At 38.8% G+C, this 12,134-nt stretch overlaps 1 protein-coding gene across 2 annotated transcripts in view; it reads right to left on the bottom strand.

The window, feature by feature from the left end:
* The window catches only part of ccser2 (coiled-coil serine rich protein 2), a 57,819-nt gene that overhangs the window by 43,520 nt on the left and 2,165 nt on the right, over positions 1-12,134 (bottom strand). For both annotated transcript variants that reach the window (XM_014470679.2, XM_023327575.1), the window contains exons 2-3: positions 886-2,324; positions 584-804 (exon numbers count right to left, since the gene is read on the bottom strand). In XM_014470679.2, the coding sequence (XP_014326165.1) occupies positions 584-804; positions 886-2,281 (1,617 nt within the window). In that variant the 5' untranslated portion in view covers positions 2,282-2,324. The remainder of the gene's footprint in view (positions 1-583; positions 805-885; positions 2,325-12,134) is intronic.

Raw genomic sequence — 12,134 nt, 5'->3', positions numbered from 1 at the left:
TCTAATGTTATTTGTTGTGCCATTTGTTGGTCAAAAGAACATACTGTAAACAATATATATTTTCATTGAAAGTGCTTTGTCCTGTCCTAACATGTACCAGTACAAGTAGGTGTGAATAAGCTGACATTAATTAAATAGCAAAACCATATATTTTCTAAAGCACTGCAAGGATTCTAATTCTCCCCAAACATTTTTTGCTTGGGCATTCTCAGACACCGTTCGTCTTTTCCTCTTTTGAAACGCACATTTGAAGTTTAATGAAAACAGAGTCTGGCCAAAAGGAGACAGATGTTAGAAAAATCCATAAAAGCCAATCCACTGTTGATGTTTCTAACACAGAGAGGCAAAGTTGATCACATCAAGACTTCTAGTCAGCACATATACACCACAAACAGCTTTTCTAAAAAATAAAAGTTTGTCCTCAGAAACTGTTTTTGCTTGAGGATAGGAAATGCAAATGCAGAAGGAAATCTTTTTTTTTTTTTAAATAACTGTTAATGACATAAGAGTCAAAATTAATTATTAAAGATCTAAAAAGTCTACACAATATTAAAATCAATACAATTGGAATTATGGGCCTCACCATGCTGTTGATCTCCGAATCCTCAAAACTTGCTAGTGGAGACTTGAGCTCCCCAAGAGGCTCAAGACCCTCTTCATCCCACATATAGGTCCCACCAGAGCTATTGGAGGGAGACAGCTCCACTGATGAACCCTGAGGAGCATCACTCTGCGCAGGAGACAACACCAACGAATCCTGCGTAGATTCTTGCGATTTCTGCATCGGGCTTTCCTCTTTATTTTCTATAAAAAGCAAATAAACGTAGGCAATACGTCATGTCAAATAAAAAGAAAACTAAATCATTTTCTTGGTTTGTATTGTACCTGTCAGATCTACAGGCTCCCAGCTTATGTTGTCATTGGAAGACCTCTGCAAGATGGTTTGAGTAGTGCTGGCAGGAATGTCTCCATCACTAAAAACATCTCCTGCAGAGTCACAATCATCTAGATTCTCTTCACTGGTGTCACCTCTTTCCAGTGATGAGGCAGAAGATAAGGACATGTCCTCCAGGGTTTCGGTAGCCATCTGAACAGAGCTCTGGTCATGAGTGCCATTTTCAACTCCAGAGCTTCCACCACTGTAACTGGATGAATCTACTTTCCCATCTTCATCGGTTGGCTCAGACCCTTTAGATATCCTCAGAAGTCCACCAGAGTCAACCACACCATTTGAAGATCTAACACCCTCTTTGGGCTGATCTGGAAACAGAGATGTCTGTTGTTTGCCCTGTGTGGTTGAACCCGATCTGTAACCTAAAGATCCGACACTGTTTGTCAGTGACTTTGTCAAAACAGAATTAGGAAGCTGAGGTTTCCTCAAACCTTGTGGAGTGGTGGGCATGGCAAGGTAAGATGGGTTAGGCAACGGTGAGTCAGTTGGAAGGCTTTTGCTGTACTGAAAACCTGAATCTCCAAGGTTACTGCTTAGTGCTAAACACAATCTTCCGTTGCTGACCCGTGGTGGCTTGAGGAAACTACTGCGAGGAGGCCGAAGTTGGGTGTTGGCCAGGGGTTTGGCTAACTCCACAGCCCGATTAAAGGAGAAGGACCGTGTCATCGGCTCACAGTTGGGGGAGGGAATCTGTTTGAAGTGAGTGAAGCTGTTTGAACGCACCATGTGGTCCAACGTCAAGATCTTTCGGTTCTCTCTGGATTGTGATAGGCTATCCTGAGAATTGCTTCTTGGAGAGTTAGTGCCTAACATTGGCCGCACAAGGCGTGACTCCGACCCAGTTCGAGCAGGAATGCCAGATGTACAATAGGTTACTTTAGAAAGCCCATTCAGTTGGTTTTGACCAACTTTTGTCACTTTGGGGTTTGTCTTTGTCAGTTGTTTGGGAACCGTTTTTGGGCTGGAGGTAGCCACCATCAAAGTACCTGACCTACGCATCTTAGGTGTTGATTGAGAGCTACTTTTCACCTCAGGTAATGAGGGCACATGGTATTGTGCCTTCTCTTCATTTCTATCCCATGGAATCATAAGTGTGCTGGGGCTAGAAGAGTTCATACCATCATCTTTCTTCCATTTCAGGTAAGGTGGAGCGGGCCGGATCAGACCATTTGAGCGTGTTCCATGTGAATTAGTCTTGCCATCCTGCATAGATGTAGGTGACTGTGTGGTACCATTGCACACAGGACTATTCCCACCACCTGTGGGGCGCCCACCAAACTTTGGCAATCTGGACACCATAGCAGGCCCAGTTAATGATTTTTCTTCCATTAGATTTTGAAGAAGGCACTTAAGAATTTATGAATATGCATATCTGTGAAGAGAGCAGAAAAAAAATTTAGAGTGACACAGCATACTGACAAGTAGTTTCACAGTTTTTTGTTTTTTTCTTCTAGAAGAAATCAAACCATTTCAATCCAACATCAGTATCAGTATAGAAACTCTCTGTTTATTGTCCAATCAGATATTGAGGGCCAGACGCTGAGGGCATTTCATCATCAGATTCAATGTTTCGCTGTTGCTGCTGATCACATTTTTAACTATTTTTAAGATGGAAGAGAACATTACAGCCCAAAAACCATTGAACTTGTAAATAACAAAATATGCATTGCAATATCATAACTGGTGAAAAAAATACATTTCAAATATATGAGCAGATTCTTTTTGTAAATTTGCAGATTTATTGATCCGTTCTCATTTCATTATTTTCAACAAAAAAAAAACATGAAAAAAAACATACCATTAATCTTTTACTTCTCCGTTGTCTCCTAATAACTAATAAGTAAATCTAATGACACCATAAACAGCATTATGAATACAAATCAACAGTATTCAAAGCAGATGGGTGGAAAAAAAACTGTCTCATCTGATTACTGCCAAGCTGACAAATGACTTGGTGCTCCAGTTATTGCAGGGACAGAAAAGATATGAATTACTTTTCCTTTTCATTATGATGATTATTAATATTAGTATTATGAATACTATTATTTCAGACTGATGCAACCTGTAGTTGTGCCTAGGTTTTGGCACATTTGCAGCTATAAGACCTGGCTAAGTAACAAATTGGGGGAAACAGATACAGCGTCCCTGAGAGACAAGGGGATGCTGGGATGACGGCCAGGATGCTGTGAATAGCAAATGGAGGATCTGCATTATGTGAAGCCAACGAAGGGAAAACACAAGGCTGTTTCCTCAAACTCATTTAGACTCGTTCATTTCCAATCAACCATGTGACAAGTGTACATGTGTTCACTGTGCACCTGCATGTTTCATCCATCTGGCCAGTCCTGGAATATTGTGAATTAAAAAGTTGCTCATCTCCAGATGGCTGCTTTGGTTAGCAGAAAGTAAACCATCTGCATGACTGGCCAAAGCAGTGACTGTAAAATGTGCACTAAGAGCTGTTTGCCTACACCAGAAAAATAACCTATTGTTGGTGGATGTTCACAGAGAGGCAAGCAGTTAATCCTTTCGGAGTAAATCTCTTGGAAAAAAACTTAAGTTGCTGAAGAAATGACTCAATCAGATTTTTAAAACGATGGGGGATGGGGGATGGATGTGCAGAGCAATGTGGGTCTCTTACTCTGGAAAAAAAAAACATAACTCCCAGTGCCCTACATCTTCACTGAGAGACACACGTGTCGGCAGTCAAAGAGACCCACTCACCCACCATCCTAATCTGTTTCATGCACACACTCATGGGGTATAAACACAAAAACACACACTTACACAAACCAAATCAGGTCAACATGGATAGACTGGGTTACTAAAGCCTCTTTGCCCCTGAGGAGAGGTTAGTGACTAGGTCTGTGTTTAATGGGAAGATTGGGGGCTTTCACAACTATCAGTGGCCCCAGAACCTTTCAAGTTTCATTCAGATCCAGAGCAGCAGAGCACTGTTGCACACATTGCTGTGGTAAACACTCATTTATCAGGGTCATCGCTACTTCCACCCATAAATATAATAATAATACTGAAATAAATATTATGGTGCTGGTGCTTTTATTTAGTGCTTATACTTTCATACTTTAACCTTTTTCAAATATTCATACAGCAGCTTCATTCTGAGTCACAATGTAGTTTTACTCAAGTGATAATCACTGACCTAGAATAGAAAAGCAGTCGTCTAGCCTATGTGCATTTCTGGATATTATTTTGTGCAATAACCACTTCCAATTACTGCTATTTTCTGCAGGTGTTCATTCTACATTTTTGCTCAAGTCTCTGCATCAAAGCAAACAAATTGATATATCAATGTTTTAGAAAAGATGGGAGTGATTGTTGTGCTCCTGTAATAGTTTGTGTAAATATTTCAACACTATGAAACTGTGGTATTTTTATTTGAAGTTAAAATACCATAATAATTTAATACTAAAAAACAATACTCTTCAAATTTCCAAAGGCAGAGTATTAACAATAATGTTTTTAAAAGTGAATTTTAGCGAAGCAAGTTGACTTCTATCAGTATCCAAAGGTTCTGAACAAAAACACCTCCAAACTGTTTCAGACTACTCCTAAGTTATAACTTCACCCTTATTCCCTTATTTTTATGTGCTTTGAGAAGATATGCCCTATTCCAAAAGTGATACAAAAATGTCATCAGTGTCCATTGGCAACCAAATAAACAAGATCATAACTGACTGAAATATAAAGGAGTAAACAGAACAGGCCATCTGTCTAACCCTCATAGACTCAGCACAGCTCTCTGCCCTTCTGCCCCTCCCCCTGAATAAAAACGTCCTAGAGATTTACTAAAACCAATTATTTTGCCTGCATAACACCCATGTTTACAACATCAAGTCAGAAAATACAAGGATACAAGGAAAAAGCACTGCCACAACAGCAAAGACTATCTCTGTAATACATTTCAAAAGTAAAGCACATTACAACTAAGATCTGGGTCAGTTTATTTTGCACCTCATTTGTGTAAATGGTGGTTCACATAGATGAGCTGGAACTGATGCAGGGATGGTAGGACAAAACCTTATGAGATACAGTTCCCTTTCATATCAGAAAAAGTAATAAAAAAACAACAAAATGCAATTCCATGCTGAAAACCATAAAAATGGAAAACAACATCCTTAAAGAATTTACCAGTGACGTGGGAAAGATCAACAGCAACACAAAACTTGCATTCCTTATATTCTTTGAACAGAGCTTCTCTTTCAAGGTAAACTAGAAAGACATGCACCATCAACTCAGTGAAAAGAGAAAAAGAAGAAGGTATGGACAAAAAGATATTTTAAAGTAGAGTGCTAGTGAGAAGCAGAGAGACAAGACTCTGGACAGTCGTTTCCCTCAGAGAGGTCTCCTGCAAAACCTGAAGCTCAGCATCTCAGCAGCGAGCACAGTTTGTGAAATGAACCGTAAGGTGAGATGACATCTCTTCTTACTCGCAGGTATACCAGGAAAGCAGCTTTATTTTTGTCTGACAGTAAGAATTTTGGCCTCATTTCATTTTCTACTCAGCAGACAGCTGGCAGCTAAGATACGTGGCAAAAGAGCAAAAAAGCCAGAAACTCAGACCTGCAACAGCATAGTGGCGTACTTCCCTTTAGGGAGCGCTTTCACAATTGATCTGCACATTCTCACAAACCGTGGATGCTCAGGATGGATGCAGATGGGATGCAAAAGCCTGAGGGCCATGATTTATTGGGTCATTGGAGCTACGCATGAATGAAGGTGTTGCACAAGACACAGCAAATCCCTATTCTTGCTGTTTCTCCCTCCAGATAGTCAACTCATCTCTACGTGTGACTGCTAGCTCCCGGTGAAGTTTCAGATGAGCTGTATGCACACAAACATCTTTCTTGTATTTTTTATTATTATTCAAACTGTAAAAAATGTATATTAATGACGTTTCTGGAGCGTGTCCTCCACATCTTACTTGTCAGATGTGTGCAGATGTTGCCATTTTATCTTCATTAAAAGAACAAGCAGCACGCTGCAGAACAATCAAATGCTATGGTTAAAATTATTAAGCTGGTTGTTGTGTGAATCTCAGTGTTGATAAAACATGTTTATTTTAGTGTCCGTTAATTGAAGTCCAAATCAAGATTTCGATATTGTCGGGGTAAAAACTTGGCAGAAAAACCCAATTAACATCTTACTTTTAAAACACATTGTTTATTGACCAATCACTTGAACTTTTGTGTAAGCAGTCGGTCACAAATTAGAAGAACATTGCAATCAATATAAGGCCCGTATAAGCACGCCTAAAAATTACTCCTTGAGGTCAAACTTAGAAAAGCTGAAGAATTTTAACTAAACTTGAAGGAATGTGAAAAAGTATTTCCTCCTCACAGATCTTCAGTTTTTGCTTTTGATCAGAAACTTTAAAGTTTCAGATCAACAAACACATTTTACTGCCAGGCAAATATAATCTGAGGAAATACAAAGAGGAGTTTGACAATTATCTATTAAGGGAAAAAAGCAATTCAAAACCACCTGGCCTATTAAAAAAAGAATTATCCCTTTTCCTGTTAAGTCATTAAGCTATAATTAACCACAATTTTTTTTTAGCAATTTCAATGGCCAGACACAGGCCTGATTACTGCCTGACCTACAGAATCAAGGAATCGCTTATATAGAACCTGTTGAACAACGTAAAGTCAATTAAAACACTGTGAAAAGCAACACAGCATGCTGTCAGCTAAAAACAAAAAAATGAGAACAAGTGAAGAACAAAGCCTCTGACATCCATCAGTGTGGAAAAAGTTACTAAGCCACTTCCAAGCCTCTGTGACTCCAGCAACCTATGGGGAGACACTGAGCAATGGCAGTCAAACATAGTGGGGGTGCTGCAATTATCAGGGGATGTTTCACTGCTTCACAACTTGAACATCATTTTGTATTTGTCACTCAGATTTGCGTTGACTGCAAAACATTTGGTGACAAAGAAGATAAAACAATAGATATCTGCAAAGGGGCAAATACTTTTCCATCATCAGGGGCGGAATTTTTTTTTAAATATCAAATTTCATAATTTGGCTGGTTATAAACAAGAGTATATCCAACTATAAAAGCGAAGTAATCTAAAATATATTTGAGTTTAGGCTGTTGCTTAGGAGCAATAGAGTACCCACAAGTGCAAAAGAAAACAGAAAAGCACAATCAAACATTTAATTGTTTTGCTCCAGCAAATATAAGTTAGTGGAAGCATTAAGTAAATGTCCTCCACTTTCCTGAAAAGGCCAGTATTTAGAATATAAGATGTTTCCTGTCAAGAAAAGATCCAATTTCAATTTTAGTTAAATGGACAGTGAAACTGAAATAAGATTTTTATTTTTATGGCTCAAAGTTTTAATTTGAGTTACAGTTAAAACAAAGTTACCGAAAGCAGCAAAAAGCAACACCACATTTTAAACCTATACAGATTACTATTTAAGAAAAGAAATCTGAACAATTACATAATCTCACTGAAAGCCTGAACAGTGGGATTTTTCCCCCATTTTGGCAGCTTTGAAATGGTCATTTCCTGTGTAAAGCAGTTTGCAGCTTACAGTCACACTCACAGAATTACTTCCTAAAACACTATAAACAAGGCCTGAAAATGAATAACCCAAAAAATTTAAATAGGTGAGTGATTTCATCCCCTAGGGAGCTACGATAATAGAAAATAGTGTGATGGGTGAGTAAAATACAAAGATAAGTGGAGTACAACAAAGGTTAAAACCCTTTTGCATTAAGAATGTGTATGACTATCAATTTAGTTTCTCCCAAAAGTTATGTCCCGAGTGTGTTAGCAAGCCACAGTAGAGGGACCTTAAAGATGAAAACAGGGAAATCAAGTGCTTTTTTTATTCCAAAGCCTCTAATCTGACACTGGGGACAATTTATAGCAAATATAACACAACATAAATGACTTCATATCAAAACCAAACCACACTGAAATTCAACCTCATGCTGTCAGGAAGCCAAATGAGGCAGTAAGGCAGAAACTAGGCCAGTCTGGGCAGGGCAGTGGTGAGACATGGCTCTCTCCTGGAGGAGGTCATCAGGGTGCCATTAGAGCAGGCTAATAGAATGAGACAGGGAAGATGCTAGACAAATGTGCACCAAGTAAAGCAGAGTTGAATGGAGCCGCCCTGTTGCAAACCCAACGAGAGAGCATAAATGCTTCTGTAATGTTGTATTCAGAGGTGGTAGATCAAATGACGGAGAGCCCACAGTGGACACAATGAACAGAGAGGAGGAGAGAAAGTGCTAAGGTGTGGCAACCTGCTCCGTCAGGGATACATTACAGGGTTTCATTATCATGGAGCTGTGCAAAGAGTAAAACAACACCTTGTGAAAAAAAAACAACACCATTTAACTTTTCTAAATACCCAAAACATATCCCAGAAATTGTGGTTTGACGATATTACCTTGAGTCAGTGGACTTCTGATGACCTGTCCAATTATTTTGTGACAAAATTAAACAGGAAGCTAATCACTCTGCATCTAAACTAGAAACTAATGTTGCACCGAGCTGAAAAAGTAGAGCACAGGAAAAAGGAAGAGACTTCAGATACTGAGCTGTCTGCTGCCAGCCTCAATCCCCACATGTGTACAAACGTAACGTCAGCCGTGAAGCTCGTGACGGAGGGGTGAGCGAGTGGGCGGAGAGCGCCGAGCTTTCATGAGCGCATTAATATTTGATGAGGGTGTCTTTGAGAAGCCCTAGCATGCAACAAGACGGAAACGTCTCGGAGTAAATGTTTGTCAACATAATTCAGAACGCGAAACTGATTATTTGCAGACTGAAATTTAAGAAAGCCGAGAAGAAGTGTGTTACCCCCAAACAAATGGCAACATTCACAACATTTTTTGTGATATCATAAGACCACTAAAAGGGGTAATAAAGGAGTCGGATCCTGCCGAGCACTCAACTGAGCATAAAAAAAAGACTATTTATCGTGCTTCTCACAGAGATTCAGCATACATTTAATTTCCCCCCTCATCATTTCATGGTTGACGGCTTAGTGGTTTTGCTCAGTCAACTATTTTCTGCCAAGACAGTGAAGTCGTTTGAGTGGTGCCAGCTTTTCAAGGTCTTCAGTAGTGTCTGCGATCTCGGTTGCCTTCATAAATCACAGCAAGGAGTCTGAAGCAGCACTTTCTATATCCGTCACAAAATAAAGGTTAAAAAAAAAAAAGGATTTAAAGTGACATATTCGACTTGAGTTTCTTTAAACACCAGCCTCAATCTCTCAGTTTTATTTAACTAAACGACTCAGTCGAGATCAGCTGTTTTGAATGTGCATAACTACAGTCGTACTGCAAAGTTGTATTGTTTTTGTGTACGTGGTATGACTTTTGCCTTAAAATGTCGAGCTCCAGCTATACCTGGTCATAGGCATGAGTCACACTGCAGTTCAGAAGTTTTCATAATCGGCCCTGACTCATCCCTTAAAAGTCCTCCCCTGAGCTCTTCCCAAGGTGTGATGATGAGAACTGAAAGTCTTGGCAGACCTTCTGCAAATCTAATTAGCAGCTCAGATGTCAAGTCTCCCCCAACGCCATCATCATGAGACTCCCAATGTCACCATTAGTTCAGCTCCTCGCGTTTAGGTGTGGAAGAGACGGACACTTTACCGTACAGCCTTTGCCAAGTGTGACCCGTTATTAAATGATAAACAGGGCCATTCAGCGGTAAAACATCAAGATCTTCATGGCATGCGGAAAATGAGCAGGACCCAGAAATGAAAAAATGGAAAATGTGTGATTTAAACGATCAAAGGGATTCTTCTCTGTAATTTAACAGTTCTTTTATTGAGCTTAACATAGAGCTTTTTGGCTGAAGCCTGAAACTGAGAGCAGCTTTATGTTCAATCAATTCCTATCAGAAATTGTGTATGGTTCTCAGGAACAGTTTCATGTACTTAATATGTTTCCTTTCCTTTGTCCTAACCATTTAAATCAATGTTCTCATAAGTACAGAGAGTGATTTATCAAATCCATTCTGAATTTAGACATGATGGTACTTTCTTATCTCTATCTTATCTCATCTTTTCGCATCACACTTCATAGCTGATTAGGGTGTCACATAATGAGTTTCCAATAATTATCTTTTTCACAGCATTCTATTTTTCTGAGACACTTAATTTGGTGTTTTTGTTATCTGGTAGCCATAATCATCAAAATTGCAAAAAGGCAAAGGACTGGAATATGTCACTATGTGATGCATAATACAGCATATGAGTTTCTGAGATAACTGGTAAGAAAAATTTAACTTTTAGACAATATTCATATTTTTTAAGGTGGACCTTGGTTTTACATCAAAAATTCTTAATCTGAAGGGTTCAAAATCAGAAGAAATGAGGCAGTAGTAATTATTCGTAGCACTTTAAACGACAATCTTCTTTTGCAGTTGTGTAGTCACTATGTGAAACTTTTTGTAGGCTTGTGTTTTATAACTCATAACTCCAATGTTTTAAAAGTACTTCATTTTATATCTTAACCTATGACTGCGTTATTAGCTCAGGATGCAAAATGCCAGAATCTGTCAAAAAAATATTCTCCTTCAAGTGCCACAGGAAAAATGACTGTTCTCTTGCTTGTTGTGTTTTTTTTTATTATTCTACCTTATCTTTTCTCCCATATTTACAAGACACAGTGTGTCCAATAAAACCAGATTTAGCAAAGTCAATAAAAATAATAACAGTCTGAGTAGTACTTTGTGTGAGATCCGTAGCAGACATATCCTGTGTGAGTAAATACTGTAGAATACAATACAATTAGGCCAACTTCCTTTTGGTTTCATTTTCCTGTGGCTCCTTGTTTTCCACTAAATCTATGGATGACATTTCATACCAAACACGTTTCACAGCTGCAACTATTTTTCTTTAGATGCCAACAGTTTCTGGCTGAAGGAGAGCGAGCGTGAATCAAGACCCATCCTACTAATACATTTTTATTTAGTTATTTTATCATCAAAATACTATGTCAGGGGTGTGCTGTGGTGGCGTAGGGGATAGCGCGACCCATATTTGGAGGCCTTGAGTCCTCGACGCGGCCGTCGCGGGTTCGACTCCCGGGCCCGACGATATTTGCTGCATGTCTTCTCCCTCTCCTTCCCTGTTTCCTATCAGTCTACTGTCATGTAGGGGACACTAGAGCCCACAAAAGACCCCCTGGAGGGGTAAAAAAAAAACAAACTACTATGTCAGAGATTATTCAAGTGGAATGGTTGGTATCAAAAAGTGTAGCATTTTTGATGTACCTTCTATTTGTTGTTTAAAGTACAATTAAAATGGAACCTTAAAATCCATTAGGCACCACTGTTGAAGTTGAAGTTGTAGTTCATTTTACATGCAAACACATTATTTGAATATTAAAATGACACAAGTGCTCGTGGCTGAAAACATTTGGAAGGAAGTTCGTTTTTGCCCTTGACAACAGGAATATTATCAAATGTTGCTGCACTTTGTGTGCTTTAAAATCACAGCCAAGCGATACCTTCAAAACTATGGCAGCACAGTCATCAACTGTTCAAATATATTATAATCAACACATGCATTCTACAAATACTAGTAGGAATAAAGAGATAAATTCTCGGCGCTAAGTTTATGGCAGGAACTAGAGTCACTCAATAACATATCAGATCACAACACTGATATTTCCGTCTGATGCTTCACATTAAAGCAAATCCCCTATTTTGACTTTGAATGACTCAGCAGGGTTCAGATAAACAAGCACAACAGTCTTTCAGCAATCTTTCTCTCATAACAGAACCCACAGTCTTTTGTTCTAGTTCAGTTTGTGACCCAGTGGATGTAAAGACCATATCACATGACGCAAAGCTTTCAAGGATTATACAATAAAACTTAAAGATATAAACCTCTAAGGGTTCCCCTCCAACTTAAAGAAACAAAAGAGAGCTTATCATGCTTGATTCTAAGAGAAAAGCAAGATGAGGCAAGGTTGGACATAATAATAAAGCTCATAAGTATGTAACAGAATAACACACATTTACATTGACTTAACCTACAGAATATGTTTTATTCTAAAACCATGCATTACCTAAAGAAAACTTACTCTTCAGAGATGACTGTAAATATAAAATCTAAACCCTCGCTTCACTTTGTCAAGCAACAGTTTCAGTGTAAAATGTTGGCCATCTGTTAAGTGGAATTTTTTTATT

Source organism: Xiphophorus maculatus, chromosome 22 (assembly GCF_002775205.1).
Source record: "Xiphophorus maculatus strain JP 163 A chromosome 22, X_maculatus-5.0-male, whole genome shotgun sequence".
Lineage (NCBI taxonomy): Eukaryota > Metazoa > Chordata > Actinopteri > Cyprinodontiformes > Poeciliidae > Xiphophorus > Xiphophorus maculatus.
The sequence above is the reverse complement of the archived record's forward strand: the minus strand, read 5'-3'. Positions and strand labels throughout refer to the sequence as shown.